This window comes from Daktulosphaira vitifoliae, unplaced genomic scaffold, assembly GCF_025091365.1.
Source record: "Daktulosphaira vitifoliae isolate Bord-2020 unplaced genomic scaffold, ASM2509136v1 Scaffold_3, whole genome shotgun sequence".
Taxonomy (NCBI): Eukaryota; Metazoa; Arthropoda; class Insecta; order Hemiptera; family Phylloxeridae; genus Daktulosphaira; species Daktulosphaira vitifoliae.
The window spans coordinates 23,072,127-23,098,065 of record NW_026099574.1 but is presented as its reverse complement, the minus strand read 5'-3'; the positions used below and the strand labels follow the sequence as shown (position 1 = coordinate 23,098,065).

Below are 25,939 nucleotides of genomic sequence, written 5' to 3'. Positions count from 1 at the left end.
TTTTTTCAATTATTATTTTTACTTAAATTTGTTATAACTTTTATTTATTAATATTGAAATAAATAATTTCAATAAAAATCATAGTAAGCATTTCGATGAAACTCTTGGTGTTTAAAAAATACTACAATTGAAATATTTAGAACTATAATCCGTATAATTATCTCTTATAGTTATAATCTATAATATAATAATATTCCGAAATAGTTCTCCTATAGTTTTCCTATGCTTTTGTTCACTGATGTATTGTTAAACTCCATTTTAACTTTATTTTTTTAGCTTCGATGCGAAGCTGAGAAGATATTAATTTTACCATGATTTGTTTATTTTTTATTTTTATGTGTGTCACTACCTTTTCTAAGCTCTCATTAGATCGATTTTTCTCGACGATACATCAAAAGATCACAAATCATATTTAATTGAAGACAATACCTTCAAATATTAAAAATGTTGCCCTCGTTCCCTGTATATAGTGAAAATTCCCCAAAAAATTACGATTTTTAAAATCGGTAAATTTCGACATTTTTTTTCTCTAAAAATTGCCATAACTTATTGAACAATGAACAAATCAAAATAATTCTTTTTTAAAATGAAACCTTAGATATTTTTCTTTCATTTGATATAAATTTGTTGAAAAACTGACCCTTTATTTCATCAGGGGTCATCTTTATTCATCATAATCCACAGGGGGGATTCAAAATAACAACTTCTGCACAACAATTTAACTTTTTTAACTTGAGTTTTGAAAATGTTCCGGAATTATTCCGAGCTTCAAACATATGTTAAAATAAAAATGATATACACACTATTTATACACTATAAGTTCAAAAAAAAAATTTTGTCCCGACGACTTATTTTCTATGTGCAAATGGTTGCCGTAGTTAAAAAAACATGCAATTTTGGTGTTAAAATTTACGATTTCAGATTTTATTAGTTAAAGTTTTTCAATTCAATTTTTGAAAATTTTCTGGAAATATTGAAACTGTATATAGTATATACTATACTATGAAAAAAAATAATTCGAGATATAGTGAACATGGTTATCAATAAATATTTTATTTTTGTGTTAAAATTTTGGGTTTTGTATTTTAATTTATTTTAATATAACATGATATATACATTGATTTTCACGAATATCATATAATACTAATTGACATAGAACATAAAGTTAAACTTATTTCAATTTTTTTTTCTTTTAAGTCGAAAAAAGTAATTTTAACATTTGAATTAGCTTAAATTGTTAATTTTATTAAAAAATGAATGCGACGTACGTTTGCCGATTCAGTAAAAATCATTTCCTGTGGCAATGATTTTTTGCAATTTTTCGTTAATTCTTTTTGAGTTAGAATTTTGCTTTTAAAAAATCTACCAATTTCTTAAAACTAAACACTATCAACAGATTTGCATCGAAGCGTTTCTTATGTTATTTTAAACACTGTCAGATATCATCTATACTAGTCCCAACTATGCCACGCTCACACTGTGCTACCGTTTTTTGATTAGTAAATATTCGTGTTTCTACTAAGTAGTAATAATGTCAAAAATTAAATATGATAGAAAAAATCTAATTGCAGATTTGATATTAGAAAAAGTATATTTGTCACACATTAATATTTCTTATTGATCCTATTAGAATAAATAAATTTTAATTATTTTCTAAAAAGCACTTCAATTTTTATTGACATTGCCATAGTTTTAACGAAATATACAACTACATTAAAATTTTTCATAAATTATCCATATAAATTACGATATTACATTATTGAATACCAATTCAATGATAAAATTAATTACTACACATTACTGTGTAATTATTCATATATTAAACTTATTAATCAAAGAACCACTAACCAGAATATAATTATGGAATTATGAATTGATGTAGCTTTTGGAATAATACACCAATTTTTTTTCAAATTAAACACTATCTACAGATTTGCATCGAAGCGTTTCTTATACAAGCGATTTTTATCACTGTCATATACCATCTATACTTGTCCCCAAAGTACTACGACCCCACTATGCTACCGTTTTTTCTATTAATTTGTCTATATTGTAGGTCAAATGGTATAGTCTTAAGGAAGGGTGGGAGTACTTACATTATTAAACCGCCTTTTACAAAAATTAATTAAATGTTTTTTAGTTTTAGTTTTAGTTATTATCGAGGTGGACATTAATTAAATGTTAGTGTTTAATATTTTGCAGATTTTAATGTATAATCCAATAAGTATATTAAAAGGAAGGAACTATCCATTCAAAAATAATATGTTCTAGCTATCAATGGGATAAGATAAATTAAGATAACGAAACTTAGGGTGATTCTTTTAATAGTTACTCGATGTACACTCTTATTTACCCATAAAACAATCATAATTCCATCCAAAATTTAAATACTACAAATTTGCATTGAATCTTTTTTACGATTTTAATCACTGTCAGATATCATCTATATTTGTCTATAATTTTATGCCACGTCCTCACTTAGCTAGTTATTTTTAAAGAAAAAATTATGTGTTAATTTTATTTTACATTATAAAAAGGATTTAAAAATATTTTGTCTGTTGACCTAGAAGATGTAGTTTTACCAATGCTTTAGTAAATTTACTTAATTTATTTTATCTCGATACATTAAATAAGTTAGCTTATTTAATTATAAAAACTTCAAGATTCTAGATCTCAAATAAATTTAAAAGAAATCATATTAAGAAAAATATATTGAAACATTAATTTAAACATCATTTAAATAGACGTGCTGATATATATATATATATTTAACGATTTAAAAGACTATCAAAATAATTAAATACTTGAATTTTATACACTTGACTATTAATAAGAGAATGCATTTAATGTATAAATACATTAAACACTTGTGTCGAGTAGTATCTTATTATTTTATGTTTTTTTACTATGATTTGAAATTGATATATCAATAATTATACTAAACCATAAGAGATGTTTACTATACATTGAATTTCGATAGCATAATAAAAGAATATATAATAAAAACCTCAATCTATGAGCTCTTGAATTCGCGCAAGCTGTATAATACCTCCGATAAGGTCCCGTGAGGGATTATAAATATGGATAAAGTATGCATGGCATCAAAATCAACGTTTGCCTGGGAAATGACATAAATTAACTAAAGTGGATGTTGAAAAAGAAGAAAAGTTAAAGGCATTTTTTTTTTTTTTTGGTTACCAGTCAAGTTTTTGTTGATTACTTTAATTTACATTTAATAATAAAATTTAAGTTATTAAAAAAAATATGTTAATATGTTTGAGACTTTTTGTTTTTAATTTAAATTGTAGTACTATTTGTTTTTTAATAATTATTATGTAATTATAATTACTTCAGAGTTAATGACTAAAACAATATTTTTAATCATCATTCACATAAAGTGGCAAAAACAAACAATTCGCATTTTAAATTATTTAATTACTTGGGCGTTGCTATGCAAAACATTTTAAAAACCTTTTCTTTTAACTTTTATGTATGAATTAAACATTAACAGTCTAGAAAATTCATGTTTCAAGATATTTTAGGTTTTACGCTTTTGTCAGTCTAAGCACATTAAATTTAAGTATATATATTCTAAACAAATAATTTGATAGACTTCATATTTGAATTGTAAAAAAATAGTTCATTTATAAGTCATGACCTATTTTTAAAGTTTTTTTAGAATTGATTGATTTATTATTAAAAAAAATATATCAATATTATACTTTTTAAAAAAATTTTTATAGTGAACCAGATTTTATTTTAATTCTTAAAATTTTTTCTAGCCACAAAAAATATATAAATTACAGACATAAAAGATTGCGTGGCCAAAAAATGATTGGTTTAATTTATATGCTGTTTGGATTCTAAATTTATTCATGTAGTAAACATTTATTTACATGCTTATGTGATTTATATTTTTAAATAGAGAAGACTTGTTTCAAGTTAACTATTACTGAAAATTTCCAATAAATACTAAGAGGTAGAATTGTATCATAAATCCTAATAAATATATGATAAAAGTTTAAGAAACATTATTTTAAGCAGTGCCCTTTTACCTACAAAGTTTGAATACTTTTATTTAAATATCGAAATTATACAATAAGATTTTTAACAGTATTAATTAATAAATTAAAGTAATAACTTTAAACAGCAAAATTTTTTATGTACTATTTATTGAAATATTCTTTACCCGATGATAATAAAAGTAATATAATAAAACGTATTTTCTTAGTTTTTGTGAGTTACACTCAGTGTGCTGAAATGGATCAATGAATTCCATGACGTCAGAACTATGCATTCATTATTTTATTAAATGTTTTTGCAAAAGAATAGATTAAATAAGACAAATATGTTATCGAGTTGTGAATAGTTATGATATATTTGACTATTATTGTAATGACTTTATAAAATTGAAATACCTATCATTTCAATAAATTTACTATGTATAAAAGAATATTTAATTAATTGTGCATAATTCTATAACCGTAAAATACGATTTTAAATATTCATAAAATAATTATGATTGAATAGCGTAATTAAATGTATATACAACTCTTAAACCCAACCCAACTTTTTATAAATTTGTTTTAAAACTAGACAGTTGAAAAATAAACCTGGTATATTAACTTGCTAGATCGTATTTATTATATTTATTTATTAAACGATATGTTTTGACTATTAAAATACGTGAGGAATATAAATGATAACATTCTTTAAAATCTTTTACAATAGACTATATATGCATTATTAAAACTTTTAATTACTAAATGGTATTTCATTAGGTTAATCGTAGAGCTTAGATCAATTAATCATTTTATAATATTGGTAGATTACATTTTTTGGTAATTGTTTATGTCAATCAAATATTTTAACATTTAACTGTTAGTTTAAAACTACTTGTTACTAATAAGTAGAAGTATACTTTTTATAATAAAGATATATAAACATAGATAAAATTTAAATATTTAATTGATTTAAACAAATATTTTTGGAGCCATCATTGATCATATGTATTTAACAATTTTTTTGAGGTCTACAAGCTAAATAAATATACTTTTCATTATGATTAAAGTCAAAATACATTCTTACCGTAATTTTTTGTAGTTTATCTATATATTAACTATATTTTATTTTACAGGTTATTTAATTAAAATTCAACTGTGATTTAGTATCAAAATGACGATCCCAAAACTACCGACAGATTTTAGAAGAGATGGATTGGCACTTATTTCACGTATGGTTAGAACGAAAGATTTAGATGATCTTCAAGAAGAAATAACTCCTCCAGGCAGATTTGATCCACATCATCAAACAAAGCTAAAAGTGTGTTCAGTATCACGATAAATAATACTAAAATTGTATTTTTTGATTAGGTGTCAAAGATAAATAAAATTCTAAATAATAAAATAGATAAATAATAAAAATATCATTAAATTTCTTTTTTTATTAGTTGTAATTCAGCCAAAATTATTTCTTATAGTTTTTACCATCAAAGAAAAAAATGATTTAAATAACTTGAAAAGATATTTTATTTTACATGTATAAAAATTGGTTTTCTTACAATTTGCTAACAGAAGAAATAAATTATAGTATTCTCAAATTGAAAATAAGAAAAATGTATACAAATATTCACATAAAAATAATCTAATTAATTGTAATGTGCTGTGTAGTATATGAATAGTATTAATAGTAAATTTTTAAGTTCTGACCTTAATTCCATTTGTTTCAGTTGTGCCGTGTTCATTGTGTTCGGGCGCGAATATATTTGACTTCCGTGCACATTTTTTCGCAGTTTTCTAATATAGTTCAATAATCTATCCATTTATGAATCATGAAATTCTAATAGTTTCTTTAATTAATATTAGAGAGAAGAAAGAATGTGTTGTTTATTAAAACATAACCAATAACCTGTTATTTCTCCTTAACACTCCTCTGTTCCATGACAGAACCTCACAAGCGCTGTCGCCACAAAACGAACTGAAAAGTTCCATTCGATATTGTGCATATGTTATATATATATATATATATATATTTATATATACAATACTTAGGTTACCTTATCTAAATGTACCATTACAACTAGGGTTTTTAATTTTTTGTTAAATCTAGTTAAAGAGATTTGGAACTTTTTAGATCCAGTCAATTTGAAACTTTTTGTGGTGGGGATGTGATTAAAATATCCGACACTTCATAGAACTTTTTCAAACTCAACAAGAGACAACTAAAATAATGGAAAAATATTGTGGACAAAAATTAATAATTGTTCATTCTATTAAGTAAAAAAGAGGCGACACTAATAGCAAAATTATCTTAAAATTGTTTTAACATTCAATGTAAATAGTAATTATAAGTGGAGTGTAAAGAAAAGCCAAACCCAAAAAACCTCAGTAGATTGTTTCCACTATAAAAATCAATAAAAATATTTTTATTTGGAATTTATTAATAAAAAATGTTATTTGTCAAATCTATTAGTGCAATTCACTCTTTGTTGTAATTGTTTAGATGCGATATTTTTTTCCAACCCCTTAAATAGTTACCATACGCCTTAAGACTTTTAACTGATTGATTAGCAAAATAAATTTTTACAAATTATATACAAAAATATACACATATTACCCAAGTTACAATTGTTGTACAGACAGGGTTCATTAAAAATATAAATGACGGAATGCATTTAGAACCACAGCAGTGTAAAATTGGCAATAGGACAATTTATTTTCGTTTTTAAGACAGTGTAGAATCTGTGTTTGAATAGTCCAATAAAAGAATAAATTGGATTATAACACCACAGTATTTTTTTTCTTAAAACTGCCATAACTTTTTTAAAAAGGACCAAATCACTATAATTTTTTTTTATAGATACATGAAGTACCTACTTATAATTTTGTACTTTTTATATACTTTATTATGGAAATAAATTTCGGACTTTATTTTGTCTTCACATTGAAATTGGCTACCGTATCTTATTTTTGTGTGTAAAATTATGAATTTTATTATTTTTAACTTTATATTTCTATAACTTTTTGAAAAATGTATATACAATTTTTTATGAGAAAACTATTTATATACTTCTTTCAATTGACATATTTTTTTTCTTAATCAGACCATATCCCTTTATATGAGGGACTGTTCAAAACTTAAAAATGCATATAGAAAGTAGAACTTTTTCAACTTAATTTTCGAAAATGTTCCAAAAATACTGAAAATTTTATATATAAATTAAATTAAAACTTATGTAATATACTTTAATATGAAAAAAAAAATATGAACTTTATTTTGTTGTTATGGTGAAAACGGACATCAAATTTAATAAAAAAAATAAGATTTTTGTAATAAATTACAATACTAAACTATTAAATATAAATTTCATATTATATTTATATTCTATATTAAATATTTATTCATATATTACCCTTATAAATCATAAAACTTGTAATCAGGATATAAATATGGAAATAGGAGATCATGTTGCTTTTGGAATAATCCACCAATTTTTTAAAATTAAACACTATCTACAGATTTGCATCGAAGTGTTTTTTATGATATTGAATTTAATCACTATCAGATTAAATCTATACTGGACCCAACTATGCCACGGTCCCATTGTACTGGTTTTTTTTTTATTAACCAAATACAATGAAAATGTCAAAGGACTTTAATGACGGATTACAAAAAAATCTCTATTAGCTGACGGATGTTCTCCAAGGAAATTCAAATCTTGCGTTACAACCTTATCGTTTTGAGATGAAATTCAGAATTTTTAAATTAAATACTAAATGAAGTCTTTAAATATGAGCTGAAATTAACGTTATCATATATGCATGGTGATTCATTTATCATAACTCGTTCAATTACATACAAAATATAAATAATTTTGGAATTTTTTTTTTAGTTAAATTTAGGATTTTGGAATTTAATTTTAGGATAAATTAAAAAAATCCAGTGACTAGCGTTAAAATAATTACGTTATGTATATTTTATATAAGATATTTTCATTCAATTTCGATAAAAATATCGAAATTGAAGTCAATCTAATTTATAAATATTCAATGAATACTTTTTTGTACTTAATTTATATTCAAAATTCTCATACAAACATGTATATTTTAATTTAATTTAATTATTTCACATACATAATTCATAATTTGTACAATAAAATTGAAAGTGCTCATTAAAGAACTTGTCCAATTATACTCAATTAAAACCCTACCCTGACTTAATACAATTTTTAAGTAAAATATTATTCACTTGAACTATCTAGGCACTTTTAAGTCTCTCAGACAAACCTGATATCATTATAAATTTAAAATTGATTGAAAAATTGAATTTGTACTCTTTATACGCCATTTAACATTTTTCACATCTTAGTTTTGTTACTCCAGTTAAATTTAACACAATTTTTGTGTGATATTTTATAAAGTTAACTTCTGGTAAATGCTTTTGTGCATAATTTTAATTATTCAGAAACTTTCTTCGATATTTAGAGTACACTTAACTGAGGTCAATTGGATTTTTTCTGTAGTGGATATTATTTCTTTTAGCCATCAAACGTTTTTATGTAACAAAATTTAAAAAAAAATGTAATTTAGTTCGAACATTTTTGTAATTTCACAAAAAGATATCTTAATAATAAGCAATGAACAAAAAAAGCCATACAAAATTTGGAGGTGGTGGTGTCTCAGTAAATATTTTGTATTATATACGTATTATACATATAAAATTTGACATCGACAACACTGGTACTAATTATTTGGGGTACTTTGTCAAATATAATAAATAACTCAAGCTGGGTCTACAAAATAGTTGTAATATTGTGTTTTTCTTTTTCAGAAATGTTTGAACACTGTGGATTTAACGTCATTAGGTGTTGGATCTTGTCTTGGAACCGGTATGTACGTCGTAACTGGATTAGTAGCTAGAAGATTTGCTGGTCCAGCAGTTATTTTATCATTTATAATAGCAGCCATAGCGTCTTTGTTTTCCGGTAAGTGAATAAACTCATAATAATAATAATAAATAGCGACCCGCCAAAATAAACACACTCTTAAGACAAATAAATATCGTGTTAAGTTAAAACTATCAATTTAATTATTAATTAATGGTTCAAAACTTAGTTTATCAGTCTTAATCACATTAAAGAATACACTCTATAAATACGATAACCATATGCTTAACATATCTATTTTCTAAATATAATTCATTTATTACTATTTTTTGAAACAGATTAGTGTCCTAAGAATATATTTTTATAATGTGATAGACTCATTAATTATAAAATAAATTCTTATGACTTAACGACTAACGTCAGATAATAGAAATATCTAACAGTGATTAAAATCATTATCATAAAAAATGCTTTGATGCAAATCTGTATATAGTGTTTAATTTTAAAAAATTGGTGGATTATTATAAAAGCATCGAAGTCAAAATATTTTAAAATCCTTATTTATTGAGAAAAAATTTTTTTTAAATAATAAATGGTAGTAGTTATTTCAACTAAATGAAATAATTTATATTTTTATCATTAATTTAAGGTGCTTGTTATGCTGAATTTGGCGTACGAGTTCCACATACTTCCGGTTCAGCATATATGTATAGTTATGTAACAGTAGGCGAATTTATAGCATTTCTCATCGGCTGGAATATGGTCCTCGAGTACCTTATTGGAACTTCAGCATGTGCGTGTGCCCTAAGTGCCAGTTTGGACTCGTTGACCAATGGATCTGTCAGCGCATCCATTCAGAATACGATTGGCTTTTTAGGTAAGAAGATGAGAATTAACAATTTTTTTTCTTATAACTTTATAAAAACTTTTAAATGTAAAATACTAAGCTTAAATTCAACAATAAAATTTAGCATGTTAATAATTAATAGAAATTTATTTACTGTTACGTGATAAAAATAATTTATATTCATGTCTACACAAACTTTATCGGTAAACTAAAAATAATAAGAATTTTAACTTTTCAAATAACAAATAACGCAATAAGTTCTTTAATACTTACGTCAATATATATTATATTATATATTTATGAGATTTTTCTAAAAACTAGTATATCAACTTTAGTAATTTATCAAGAGAACAAAACAAATTTTAAGTTGTAATTGTATCGTTATCAAATTGTCAATTTTGAAGTTCAAAAAATAAAACATCTCAATACATTTGTATTTACATTTGTAATGTAATACATTTGTGTTTTAATTTTTTATCACATAACAAAAAACATTATTTTTATTAAAAATTATAAAAATCTTAAAAAACCATTTTTGTAACCCATTTCAGCTTTTAAGTATAAGTTAATAATTTTTCAATAAGGCTTCAAAAACCTATTCAGGAAATTTAACTCGTCGCCTTGCTCATAAATGATATATCCCTGTTATCACAATGAGAAAAAATTACTTGTTAAACAATGCTTTAGCTATGATTAAATGTTTTTGGTGTTGAAATTATTTTTTCTTTTTATTATCATTGTTAAGGACGCTCTAATGTGAAATGATCGCTCTTCATTTCATTGCCATATATAAATTGATTTACTGATTGTGTAAAATTGCACAGATTGAAATATTTATAACTATTATAATCTTAAAAAAAAAAGTATAAGCTACAGATTTTTATTTACATTTCTATTAAATAATTTATTAAGATGTTTTTATTTTACGTAAAAGACATTAAACAAAGGAAATTTAATTGAAATTATTAAAGAAGATAATTTGAAAACGGCTAATGTAGTTATTGAATTACTTCATTTATGTCCATTTAAATGAGAAATAAAATTCATGAAATTGGTCGTAAAGGATTTTTATTACTGCGGGCATTTTTATAGTTTATTTTAGTAACACATTCAAGTGTTTTTGGTGTCATTTACTAGGTGGTAAAACAAAAACTAAGTTATATTGTAAATAAATATGTCAAATGTAAAAAATATCAAGTATTTTATCCTTTTAACGTTCTATATATTATAATATATATTTATTTTACCATGACTTGATCAACATTTTTATTGAATTATTGTCTCAACAATAACTATGTTTTCAGGTAAACCTGATCTATTAGCCGCTGGAATCACCTTACTTATGATGGTCCTTTTAGCCGCAGGAGTTAAAAAAAGCTTAATGTTTAATCATTTGATGAATGCTATTAATTTAGCTGCGTGGATATTTCTCATGTCGGCTGGTCTGTTTTACGTAAACATTAATAACTGGACTGAAAACGAAGGGTTTTTTCCATACGGATGGGGAGGTGTAAGTTTTATTTATTATAAATAATAGATTTTTATTAAAAATAAGTTTTAACTATGTGGTTTCTTTTGTCATTTACAATATGCCTCATTAAAATAAAACACATTTTTCATATCATAATAACATTTATTTTGAAAACAATAAAAATTTTAAAGATATTTAACTCTCTTTATTGTGATCCTGAAAATTATGTTGATCAGTACATAATTTTTTCTTAGGTATTTAAAGGAGCAGCAACATGTTTTTACGCCTTCATAGGATTTGATATTATAGCTACAACTGGAGAGGAAGCCCACAATCCAAAAAAATCTATTCCTTGGGCTATTATGGCTAGTTTAATAATAATTCTAGTAGCATACGTTAGTTCATCGATTATACTAACTTTAATCGGTAAGTGTGGCTATTAACTCTAGAAATAAGTGGTCTAACATAAATGTTAAATTATTTTTTATTAATTAATACAAATTTGTATTAATTTACCAAGAAAAAATAGTATAAAATATCATTCCTTAGCTGTTTACTTACTTATGTAAATTAAACTTAATTAGACAGTAAATTTAAAAAACTATACAAAGTTGTTGCTTTATTTTAATTTATAAAATCTTGAAAGAAAATGTATTCAAAATTAAAGGATAATAGTCATGACTTTAATAAGTTGTTAAATATGCAAACATTATGCTCTTATAATTTTACCTTGTTTTTTAATTAAAAATTATTTTATTGTAAAAGTAAGAAAAATATCGAAAAAACTAAGATTAATAAGGTAAATTTTAATTAAAGACTTTTTGAAAAAATATGAAAATAATTGCAGTATTTTTGCAGTAGTTAAAAATAATAGTACATTTTTTATTGTTTGAATTTGCTCTTTTGACCCATGTATTAATATTCACTTTAATTTTCATTCATATGGTCTATTAAAATGTTACATGATCTTGGAAGTTAATATTTTTTTACAGATATGTTTATAATATATTTTTTTTAACTACTGCACATTAATACACCTATAAAAGTTAAATTACCTATATTTAGATATAATAAATAAAGTATACATTTACATTAGCGTAAATAAGAAAAATAAAACAATGTTTAGATTTAATTAAAAAAACAAAAATATTATTTAGTTCCATATAACAAGATTGATGAAAATGCAGCTTTGTTAGATATGTTTGTTCAAGTTGGAGCACCTCGATGTCAGATAATCATAGCTGCTGGAGCTATGGCTGGTCTTTTGGTGAGCATGTTTGGATCTATGTTTCCTATGCCAAGAATAATCTATTCTATGGCCCAAGATGGATTGCTATTCAAGTAGGTGAAATTTAAAATAAATATGTATATTTATTTTTTAATTTACTTTTGTAAATAATATCATTACTTTTGAGAAAATTTAAGTATAAGTAGTAATATATCATTCAAATAAAATAATTACAATTTAAATAATAATTTTAAGAACAATTTTTACAAGTGTTTTCCAATGATTTGAATCTTAAAATTATTTATTTTAATTTTTTTTAATATAAGGAGATAATATGAGCGTTTTAAAAATTTATTATGACCAATATTTTTATTTTAGATCGCTTAGTCAAATTTTTCCATTAACTGGTACGCCCCTTGTTGCTACCGTAATATCTGGAATAGCTTCGGCTGTAGCTGCTTTGATCATCAATCTTGACACATTGATAGAAATGATGTCTATAGGTAAGAATAAATAAAAAATAATTTGTTGATATTCATATATATTGATTAGAAAAAATTATATAATACAAGGAACCTTGTTCGCATACACTCTTGTTTCAACATGTGTATTGATACTAAGATATCAACCTCAAACATCTACTGCAATTCACTTTTTTCCTGAAACTATTCGGTCTCCCATGACCGCACCAAAACAAATTGTTACCAACGGACGGGTAAACTTTGTAAATATTTGTCTAATATTCGATTTGATATTTTCCTACGTTTATATATATATATTTTTTTTTTTTTAGGTGGTAAACCAAGATGATCAAAGATATTCGTACACAAACCAAGCGTTTACAAGTGGTGGTGTACCGGCATCGTTTTATCAAACTCAACTTCCGTTACCACAACAAATTATACCACCTCATCAGTCCCAAAGGATAATGGTTCGAAAAGTAACTAGAAGGTAAACAATTCATTATTGTACGTATTTAAATTTTGATGATCTTGCTTAATAACTAAAAATAATTAGTAGAGTAGAATTTAATTATTTGCAATTAAGTGAGTACATTATCTTAATGTAAAATTACACGTTTTCTTGTTAAAAATAAGTACAAATAGTAATCTGAACTCACTATTAAATTTCAAATTACCTCTATCATCATGACATGTGACACAGTTAACATATTTATCACGTCTTTTTGGGCGCAGATCTAGGATAATTTTTTTGGGGGGGCGCAATTTTATTTTTTCTGTTAAAATGGGTTATTTTTTAAAAAGGAAACTTTCTTTAGAAAATAATTTGAATTTTACGGGGAACATTACTACTATGGTTCTATCTTGTGATTGTACCTAAGAACACTATATACATTGAATAACAGATGTAACTATTTTATAGTTCAATATATAAGTTCAAAACCCTATTAGTTATTTCTTGAAGAAATACTTCCTTTTATATATTTACTTGAGTTTTAAAAAGAAATTTTAGCTTCAATGTGAAGGGGAGAAAGTATAAAATCTACTACGGTTTTTTTTTTGTGAATGTTAATACCATTGATCGTTACTAGTGATGTAATGAAAGAATATTATCTGTAATAGAATATCCTTAAGAATATTCTTCTGGAAATTATTAAGGTAGAATATATTCTTAAAAATAATAAAACTAAATAATTTCTTCGAGAATATTAAATAAAACTTGAAAATGTGTAATGGAAAAATGATCTACATTTATTTGGTTGATAATTGCGTGATTGTAAAAATATCAAACATTATCTAAAAAACATTTTTGTCAAAAAATGACACTAAGGCTTTTTAATGTTTCTTTTTTTAATTTTTATGGCAAATAGCGGTCATTTGTTGTTCAAAAACTAAAAATAATAACTCTCCTAAAAATTCTTTAGTGTAGATGTAATCGAAAAATTCCCAGTAAAAAAAATTGTATATAATTACCATAAATATATTTTGCATTATACAATAACGTAAAATATAACAAAAACAGGTAAAAAAGAATATTTTCGAAAGATTATTACAATAGTTTGACTACTATTACTATACTGATCACTACTCATCATCTAGTGAATTAATTTTGTTACGATAGGTCAAAAGATCACAAATTATCTAGTTGAACCCAACAAAACTTGTAATTGCCAAATTTGAAAATATTCTTCTGTTAATGGTAGGAATCTCTAATAATTTTATAGACTTTATAAAATCATTATATCTTTTTTAGTATAAAGTTAATATAACTTTTTGAATAGTGTATAAATTAAAACAAAATATTCATTTTAAATACCTCAGATATTTTGTTTTTTGAAAAACTAACCCTTTACCTATTCAGAGGAGGGAAGATTCGAAATAGAAAATTTTATATTTTACACTTTTTTTTTTTTAGTATTTAAAAATGTTTCGAAAATCATGGTATCTTTAAATAAGCCTAAGTTAAAGTATATTTAATGTACTTCTTATTGAAATTAAAAAAAAAAAAATGTTCTAGAAAAAAAGTCTAAACACTTTTTTTGTGTGTAAAAGTCTCAAAATTCAAGAATTAGTATAACACATGAATTTAATTCATCAATCTATTTCATAAGTGCATTAAGAAAGTATGATGTAAATCATTGTTATATTTCAATCTATACTGGTGTCCACTATGTTGGGTCTCTACGGTACTGGTTTTTTAAATTCTAATTAAGTTCATAACTTTTGGAGGTTAGACTCAGAAAGGCTTTAGATTATTTTAGCTAGTCATTTCTTGTAATAACCAGTGACACTAATTTTTAACTTTAAATACTTGATTACGATTTTTATTATCGCTATTCCTTCAATTAATTTAATTGTAAGTATATGAACAATTTTAGTTCTCCGGATTCAGATGATACGTATTATGGGGATGACTCCGAAGAAGGACGCGATGACCAGTATTTAGTATCAGATAGATATGAAAGTAAATTCTACGGATCTGTTCACGGGGGTTCAACTGCTGGTTCTACAACAGCTGCTGGTAGCTTTAATGCAGCAAGCGCTAATATTACTAGATCTATTAAGGTAACAATATGCTATTTATAGGGTGGAATAGATCTAACTGACAACTATAATTTTTGACACAATCAATATTTCGTTGTATTTTTGTTTTTAATAATTTATGCATTCTTAATCTATGTTAAAATTATTTTTTAATTTTAATAGTTTTCAATATTTTAAAATAGTAAATTTTTAAACACATTCTTATATAAAGGATTAATGGGCTGATAACAATTTTAAGACGAGTAAATGTTGACTTATAAGAATCAGTACGATCTGTACCCATCTATGCTACATATCCACTCTATATATTATATAGCTTGTAACTCAATGTTTGATCATTTTTAAATCGTTATACACCTACTAATCATTTTTGTAAGAAAAGTACTTAAAACTGGCTATTTTGAAATCTTGAAAAAATATCAAATGAAAAGAAAATGTTTTTTATTATTATTAAATAACAAATAATAAAAAATATTGTGTAAGAATAAATAAATTATAAAAAAAAAATTACAATGAATTGTTAACTGTATTAAAAGTTATATGAATTATCAGTCAAATCTATACCATCTTGTATACTAATTTTTAATTAAATAGTCCAATGCAATGAATTTGTAAAAGTATTCCACAAGAAACTAAAATTTTAGACTCAATTAACTTCATTTGAAAATACTTAAATTTAATAATGAACTTTTTTGTATTTTAGTAAGTTTTCTCAAATTAAAAAATTATATTTATTTTATAGGCGGCTACTTATTTGTGTCCAGCAATATTTCCATGGGTAGACACGGGACCTGCAACTGAGGAGAGCGGATATATTGTGCTCAAAATGGTTGGAGTATTCTATGTACTTATCATTGTCTTTGATATAATGCTAGTGGTCATATCTCCAGAATCATCTACGTTCACTTATATTATTTTGTATACGCTGCTTATTGCTATAATCATTGTTCTTGGTGCAATATCACGAAAACCACAAAACAAGTACGGATATTTTACTAATTTATTTATGTTACTTATTTTCAGATATTTTATGAGCATATTTTTCAGAAATAAAAATGAAATTTTACCTTTAAAATTATCTATATAACAAATCAATTTAATTTGTAAATTACTATTAGTTAATAATAAATTCTTGAAGTAAAATTTAATGAACTAATTTTTAGTTTGCATGGAAATAAAAATGCTTATTCTACATATTTATATTTTTGAAGTATTATTTTTTACAGTCAAAGTAAAAATATATCTATATTTTTTTTTGTTCTTTCAAATTGACTTTTAAGTATAGAAATCATTATCAAGTGCATAACAAGAGTTACTTAAAATCTTTTTAAGAGTAACTCGAATATTTGTCTCTTCATAAGAAAAAGCTATTAAATGACTACGGTAGTTAAAATAATGCCATTGTGCATAAAAATATATTATGAACTTTATAATAATTTTTATTTATTAAAATAAAGACATTCAAATATTTTATTATTTCTTTAATATTTATGTAAATTCTTTAAAATTGATTTAATTCAAACTCCATTCAGTTTTATAAATTATTATGAAGTAAAAATACTAATTAACATATATTCAACCATAACGAAATTTTTATATTGAAGTTTGTCATGGATTTATAGGAAATTAAAAATAAACTTAGATTTGAAACTTGATTAAGCATGATATAATTTTTTAGTTTAGTGAAAGTTTTACTGTTTCATTAAATCAATGTGTATTTTATATTGTCGTTCTGTAAATATCGCACTCTTAGTAATCAATTTGTAGTATCTTCAAATATATTTCTATTTGTGTTAATACATCTAACTTATATTTATGTTTCTTTTTATAGGCAAATACTTGTTTTTAAAACACCATGGGTGCCATTTGTACCGGCATTTTCTATTGCTGTCAACCTTTACTTAATTTTCCAATTAAGTTCAATGACTTTGTTAAGAATCATCATTTGGGTGTCAATAGGTAATTTTTTTTATCAAATATTATGATTCGTTAATTTTTTTCATCGTAACTTTCACTGTTAAAACATTTGAATTATATTTTTTTGATATTTGAGCTAAACATGTTATTCATTAATTTTTTTAGGGCTCTTTGTATATTTTTATTATGGCATCAAACACAGTACGTTAGAGCCTGCAACAGATGAAGATGAAAGAATAGAACTTAAAACAAAACATCCGCCAGTATCTACACAACATAACAACAAACAACAGAGTCAAAAAGCACCACCCCCTCGGCCGGCTGCTCCATCAGTTGTTGAGGAGAAGAGTTCTGAACTGAAAAGGCCAACTAATTTAGGAGCTCCTCCACCACCAGCGTCAAATAATGGCAGTATGTTTGTATCTCCGTCCGCTTTTCCTAAATGGGACGATTAGTTTGACTGAGAATAATTGTAAGTAATAATAAATGTTAAACATGTTACGTTATTTTAATTTTAACAACAAGTTGTGCATTAGGCACATGTAAATAAAATGTTGTAAAACAATTTATAGTTGTTGAATCTGACCTTTAAAATTATAACTAACGAATAATATTTTTACTATTATTTAATTGAAATATTGTTATACAAACGTGATAAGCGTAGTATTTTAAACTTATATAATTATATGATATAATGAAAAGCTAATTAACTAATAAATTTAAATAATGCATGTACTAAAAATAAAACTACAATATATGATAATTCTAATTTAAATACTGTTGTTAATATGCCAAAATGTAATAATGCAGAAATAACTATGAATACAAAAAAAAATTGAAACAAGAAACATTGTTGAAATTTATTTTTAATTATTTTTTATGTATTTAAATATTTTTCACTTAAAATAAATCTTAATTATAAAGACTAATTTGTTTATAATTTTTTTTGTTCTCAATACAAATAAAAAACTCACATACTATATTAAACAAGTTTTGCGAGAAAAAATAGCTAAGTATTAACTTTATAATACTAATTATAAGCATGTTAAAAATATTGTACATAATATAAAAATAGAAATTGACTAATGATACTCAATTTCTATTTTTTTTTCTTCAAACTTTTGTATACAAATTCCTAAATAATTATTGTAAAGTTATTATTTTTGTGACATCATCAATGCGTATTATTATATAATAATTGATCACATATTTCATAACTGATTTTTTTTAATTATTAATACAAAATTATAGTTTAGTTTAGCAAAGAAAGACATTATATTATAATTTATAAAAAATACTTCGACCTACTTTGTTATTTCCAATAACAGTCATTCCATTATTGTTATTAAAATATTATTATCCATTTGTGTTATTGTTATGGCAAGACTGGTTTTCGAATTTTATTGTGTTATATTAATTAAGTATTTTATTAATAAGTTCTTTTTTAAAGTTACTATGATAAATTATTATGTAATAAGCATTTTATTATTATCAATATTATTATTATAATTATAAATAGTTGTAGAAAAAAGAGAAAAAATTTAATAAAATATTTGATAAAAGTTATACAATTATTCTACATACCACTCCATAATTTTTATTATTAAATATAAATGTAATTCTAAACATGAATATTTTGTTTTTTCAACATTTCTATAAATATTTTTAAGTAGTTAACATACTACTGAATTTTTTATTTTCAATCTAACTAAGAATTTAAGTGAAAAAAAGAGTTAATTACAGTTGAAACATTAATTACGTTATTTTACAAATTACTTTATTGAATACAATTTAATATAAAGTCAATGATAAGATATATGAACTGCATTTTCTTAAATTATTTTATGTGCCTTATTATATTCGATACATTAAGTTAAAGGATTTATATATATTTTTAAAGATAAAAGTGTATTATATTCGTAAAACGTTGATTTTTTAAGTTATCTATTCATATTTTAAATTAAACACTATATTGATAACTAATATACCTAAACAAATGTAAAGTTTGCTTTAATTACTTTAATTCAGTTACAAGATTTTTGTAAGTTTATTTCTGTGTTTAATTTTAAATATATTTATAATTTTAGGTTACCAAAATTCTGAATAAGTATAATAGATTGTTCAACTTGTCAAATCTAATTTGTTACTACTTATTAATATTAATTTTTGTGATTATTATTCTTATTATTTGTTATCTAATACATTTATTCTTTTGAAAAAAAAAAAGATTTCATGTAATAGAAATATTTGTATAATTATAACTGTTATAAACGAATATTTTTTTGTTTTAATTTTTACTAAATACAATAAGAAGAAATATTTATTTTAAGTTAAAAATATTTAAAAATGTGTATTATTTGCAACAGAAGCTGACTTAATTATTGTTACATTGTTACACTTACAAAAAACAACATTAATCTATCCCTCTTAAATTATTCTATTTAATATTTGTTAAATATTAACTGGTTTTTATTTATAATTCTTAAATAAAATAATTAAATTCATTCATTTCTACGACAAAATCTAAATGTAGTTTTTAAATACAAAGCTTATACATTTTACTTTCATATTAAACTCTAAATAATCTGAACACATAACAATTATAATTAAATAAAGTATATAACAAATATAATCCAATTTGGCAATAACTTTTTAACATTTCAGTATAATATTTGTGTAAATAAATAAATTATACTAATAATAATTCAATTTTATATTTTATTGTAAGCTTTTCATGAATACGCCCAGAATATTAAAAAAAGTTAATTTTACTTGTGCAATACTTTTAAGTAATTGAATTTTATGTAAGATTTTTAAAAATCATTAAATACATATATGTATATGTATATAACTGTGACAAAATAGACTTAAAAATTGTTTTTCTTTTTGTTAAATGTTATGTAGTTTATAATCTTATTGAATAGTTATTAACTTTAAAGCGAAAATTGTGTGAACAGTGTTCCCTTTTATTTACTTTTTGTAATAATAAACAAATTTAAAAACAGTTTACAATACAATAATTAAATTTTAGATTACAGTCAAACTAAATTTACTCTTAAAAATATACTTCATAAATTCTATAACATGTAAATAAAATTACTAGCTTTTATTTAGATGACCATAGTTTAATAATTTTATATTTTGTTTGTTTTCCGAGTATTATTATTATTGTAACTAATAATATGATAATTAAAATAACTAAGAATATGTCTTCTCGCAGACTTTTAATTATGTTACCTTATAAAATAAAAACTTACAAAAATATAAACGATCAATAAAAATATTATTGACTAATTTAATTAGATGTAAGACTATATTTCAATCATATTTATTTATCAAATTGCTGTCTAAAAAATTGCTTTATCAAAACTTATTCCAAAAGACTTCAATAAAAATTTTTATCAAGATTCTTAAATTTATTTTTAGCTTTTATCTACAAAAATTAAATAAATAAATTATTAAATTATGTGTTATTAATAACCAAAAAGTTTTTAAATCAGATTTCCATTTAAGTTAAATATTCTCGATAAATTGTTTTAAAAGAAAAATTCGCCATGAAAATGCTAAAATAATTTACAACGAAGTATAAATAATATGTTTATTAATTTTTTTATTTCATTATTTATTTAAATTTTTTATTTATTAATAAATATTATTTATTGCTAAAAGGCAAATGCAATTTTGAAATTGAAGAAGCATCGACCATGTTGTTTGGATAATCAACAAGAGTACGTTTTAGTGATTATTGTTATCAAAAAATATTATTGATCAATATAACATAACTTTATATAATGTTTTATAATAGATACTTCGTCAAATGACAAAGATGAAAAAGATGTATTTTGAGGTTGCTGAGTTGTTATAAATGATTAAAACGGTAAAAATTTTAATCCAGCTTATAAAAAATTATTTAAATATCACTTTCTGGTTGAATTTGAAATCAAAAATGGTTATGGGTAAAATAATTTTTATTAAAATTATGGTATAACTAATCCCATATAGTTGATATAAATGCCAAGAAGTTGATGAATATAAAAAAATAATAAAACCCAAACTCAACCATATTATGGTGCTGCCAAAAAATGATTTCGAAAAGAAAATTGTAAAGGTTTTAAAATTGTTTAGTTATTTAATTAATATATACATGTAAAAAATCGCTGAGAAAATGAATCTAGAATTTTTTTTTTAATATTGTAACGTAATGTTAATGTTGGAGCAGTTATTTTTTGTGAGACAGCTGATAGAATAGTATAGAAAGAAGAAAAGCTTTGTATGATGTTCATTGATTTAGAGAAGGTGTATGATAGAGTGCCGAGAAAGATTTTAAAATAAGCGTTAATGAGAAAAGGAGTCCCAAAAATGTATATTGATATAATAGAGGATATGTATAAAAGTACTTGTACTAGGGTAAACAGTGTGTGGAGAAGTAGAAAATTTCTGGGTAACATTAGGTGTGTATTAAGGTTCTATTTTATGCCCTTCTCTATTTTCCATAGTTTTGGAAAAAATTACTAAAGAAATACAAGAACAGGTATGTTTGTTGATGATTTAGTGTTAAAAGAAGATAATACAAGGAAGTTAACATGAGGTTTGAGATATGGAGATTAGCCTTTATGTAAGGAAAAAAATAAAGCATTAGTGGATGTAAGGAATATGGAGTACGAATTTAACAAAAGGGAATATAAAGGCGAAGAGGAAGAGGAAAAAAGGTAGTTGGATATAGTTGTGGGTGACATAAGGATTGCTGATGTATGTATAGATGATGTAGGAGATCGTGTTAAATGGAGACTTAAAATCGGGTAGCTGACCCCAAGTAGTTGGGATAAAAGGGAGGGAGAAAAAAGAAAGTTTGTAACTAAACGCGAAATCAAAAAAAAATATTTAATATATATCTTAATATAACTTATATGTAATAATATAAAAATATTCTATTTATGGTCATTTTTACTGAAATATGGAAATATATTCAATATTTATACACATTTATATTAAAAATCTATAAATTACTAAATACTATCATTTTTAATCAAAATAATTTTAATTGGATTAATACAAATTATGTATTTGCATAAAAATCCAGGTCTTATTGAGCTATCTATACAGAGTACAGCTAAATAATACTTTTTAAGTTCATCCCTTATGCTTTGTGGGGTGTTAACTTTGTCTTTTTAAACGGGAATACATATTTTGAGTTTAATAAAATGCTATAGGTTTTATTTTAATAGTAAATGGTATTTGAATTCTTAACATAACTTTATTCGTTTATTAGATATAAAACTTTAAAGTTTCAAATTTTTGAGTGCATAAATATGCTTTCTGTATTGCCAGCTGGTGTATTTATAAACTTCAAGGATGATCCTTACTACTATACTTTAAGCATATCTATTGATAAAGTCAATATAAACAATAAATGCTGTATATTTGTGAATAGCAACGTCATAAAAAACGATAGTACAGTAGAGTTGCGGCACAGTATGAACGTGGGATAGTTGAGACAAGTATAGGTGATATCTGACAGTGATTAATATCACTATCATAAGAAATGATTCAATACATATCTGTAGATAGTGTTTAATTTAGAAAATTTTAATAATCTTAAAAATGAGGTAATAAAAAAAATTTAATTTCAGGCATGAAATCAATTTGAAAAATTTGGTTTAGTAAAGTATATGATCATTAAAAAATATTTCATCTTAGTGATATGATTTTATTGAGTAATTCAATATAAAAACTAATTTTATACTCTTATTAATTTGAAGATATTTAATATAAAAAAGTTTATTGAAGAGGCCATTTTTACAGTAGCATAATCCTGAGATATTTGTTTTAATTGCTAGAATTAAAGGATTTTTCCAATATATTTGATGATTATAAGTTCAGCATAATTAAAATCGCGTTCTTTTAGCCTATTATTCATTAAATTTGGTTAAGTGATTGAATAATATAAAATGAATGACAGATACAAAAACCATACAGTAATATATTTTAATATGAATTAGAAATTTCTTATCACTAAGGGAGAATACAGTGTTAGGGTCCTCGAAATCCATGGAATATTTTGATTAAATGTTATTTATTATTATTCATTTTTAATTTTTTCCTACTTCATTTCTATTTCACTCTTCCTGCTATATTGATATTAAATGTAAATAATTATTGAAATATTGACGCAAAAATTTATTATCATTTTCTTAATTAAATTGCTTTCTAATAACTAAGTTAATTAATTATGTAAGTTGCTATTTGAAAAAATAAAATTAACACTCTTATAAATGCATAAAGGATGATTACGATAAATACTTTATGAATAATAAATTAAAAATACATGTAACTAAAATAAACCAAATATAAAAATTTTATTATAACAGATCGATTCTGTAAATAGTTTATTTATTTTCGCGTACATATTTTGTTTATATATTTGATTTTACATTTTTAGACTCTTCTCTTCCTTTGTCCCTCCCAGCAAAAGTCAAAACTCCAAATGAAGGAACACGTAATCCAATTACTGTGGCGTAGGGCACAAATACTCAAAAAGAAATAACATAGCCGACAGGTATTTATGTAAATCATAAAGTAGGCCACAGCTCGTTAATTTAAACAAAGGTCACAATAACACAATTAGTATTTATATAAATATAAAATAGATACTATTTATAAAGTTGAATAGTCGTATAGGCATATGAATAAAATTGGAAATGTAACAGATTTCGTCGACTAGATCGTCGAGACGAAAAATACGAATATTCGCAAGGGATCTAAGTCGCATAGATAAATATCGAAACGCAATAGAACGCATCATTAGTAATATACAACAGACGGCCGTCTTTGTTCGATTTCTACGCAAGATGACTACCGATTGTCATATTAATAGATGATATCGAGAGAGACACAAACGAGCAGGTACCGTGTCAGAAATAAATTTAAAAAATTAATCTCCAGGGTATTACTTAAAAACAAGTAAAACTATTAAAAGTTTACCAAATAAAGCTTTTATTGAAATTTATATCTATAATTTTATATTTAGACTATATTAATTTACCATATATTATTATTCTATTACATAAAAGTGTTGGACCTAAGTACATCTCTATATCATTCAGTAATACATCAAGTTTACAGAATATTAGAATATAGTTTACTAATATAAATATATATACAGAATAATCCACTTGAATAATCGAAAAATAAGAAGAATATTAATAATTTGTTAATTAATTTCTCTTAATTCAATATTTTTCGCAATTTATCAATCATAAATAATTTTTTATGTTCATCAATAATAATAATTTACATAATTGACTAGCTAAAAATTAGATTAGGATCTAATTAAGAAAATGGCTGGTCCATAACAACTTTTGGATCAATATTTTAGAAGTTATTAACAAATTAACAATTGTCTAGCAATATATTTATTACTAGACATTATTCGGTCTCACTTCTTCTTCCTCTTAGGTAACAGTTAAAAACTTCTGAAATATGCATACAAAAGTTGTTATGGATCAGTCATTTTTTTAATTAGATCATTATCTAAAAAAGAAGTTATTTAATTATGTATATTTCATTTGGGAAATTAAAACTGATACCCTTATAAGGGATGCATATAAAATATAATTCATGATTGATAAATTAAGAGAAATATTGAATTAAAATAACTTAAAAAAGTTATCAATATTATGTTTACTTGATTGAAAAATCTGCAGGTACATTAAAATTTGATGACTTTATATTTTGATTTTATTTCTTAAATGAAAATGTCCTATTTAAATTTCTAATGTTTTTATTAAACACCATTGAATATATGATTGCAGTAAAAAGATCTGTTTGAAGACAAATTAATACATATGTTATAAATATTTTCCATTATTGTGGAATAAACATTCAAGAGGCATTTTTGTTATTAAATTTTTACTACATAAGATTACAAAAGAAATATGATGAGAAAATCATTTTAAAATTTTAGAAAATGTTTTATAAACGAAAAAAAATATTATTTTAGAGAGATAAATGCATGTAAACTTATAATAAGTTATTTTTGGTCGTAATTGTATTATAATTAATAAAATTTTAGTTGCTCTTTTGTTGATGTTTTAAATATTTGTAATTTTTGTTCACAACATATTCGTACCTTCATTTATTATACAATTTTTTTTTTCTTTGTCTTCAACAATTGCTCTGCAATGAATACATAAGTAACTTTGAGATTAACCGTATAAACTTGTGGTCTGCAAGAAATACAAGTAAAAGTTTGCACATCTGTTTCCAACAAAGAATTATGGTTGGCAGTTGTGAATGTATCTAATAAATGATCAAGTCACGTGACTTTGATCACAAGTGAGATATTATAAAACTACTCGTGTAAGCTCTAGACGCACGATAAGGTCTTCTTAAATATGGAATATAATAATATCCATGTTGATATTATTATGGTTTAATTTTATAGAGTTAAAATGTATAAACAACAATATTTTATATTTCTAATCAGCAATTGAAAATGTTATTTTTCAAAAATTACATTTTCCCAATAAAATGACCAGTTTTGCTGTGGTGTTATGTTTAGATAATGCAATACATATTTACGTTTTGG

General features: G+C 23.6%; 1 protein-coding gene across 3 annotated transcripts in view; it reads left to right on the top strand.

The window, feature by feature from the left end:
* The window catches only part of LOC126902354 (probable cationic amino acid transporter), a 47,269-nt gene extending 29,092 nt beyond the window's left edge, over positions 1-18,177 (top strand). For 2 of the 3 annotated variants that reach the window (XM_050679520.1, XM_050679519.1), the window contains 13 exons: positions 5,138-5,322; positions 8,830-8,983; positions 9,534-9,761; positions 11,036-11,241; positions 11,457-11,628; positions 12,360-12,543; positions 12,809-12,933; positions 13,003-13,154; positions 13,224-13,381; positions 15,270-15,456; positions 16,178-16,416; positions 17,267-17,394; positions 17,518-18,177. In XM_050679520.1, the coding sequence (XP_050535477.1) occupies positions 5,176-5,322; positions 8,830-8,983; positions 9,534-9,761; positions 11,036-11,241; positions 11,457-11,628; positions 12,360-12,543; positions 12,809-12,933; positions 13,003-13,154; positions 13,224-13,381; positions 15,270-15,456; positions 16,178-16,416; positions 17,267-17,394; positions 17,518-17,807 (2,370 nt within the window). In that variant the 5' untranslated portion in view covers positions 5,138-5,175 and the 3' untranslated portion in view covers positions 17,808-18,177. The remainder of the gene's footprint in view (positions 1-5,137; positions 5,323-8,829; positions 8,984-9,533; positions 9,762-11,035; positions 11,242-11,456; positions 11,629-12,359; positions 12,544-12,808; positions 12,934-13,002; positions 13,155-13,223; positions 13,382-15,269; positions 15,457-16,177; positions 16,417-17,266; positions 17,395-17,517) is intronic. The other variant, XM_050679521.1, reaches the window with a different exon arrangement.
* The last annotated feature ends 7,762 nt before the right edge of the window (positions 18,178-25,939 follow it).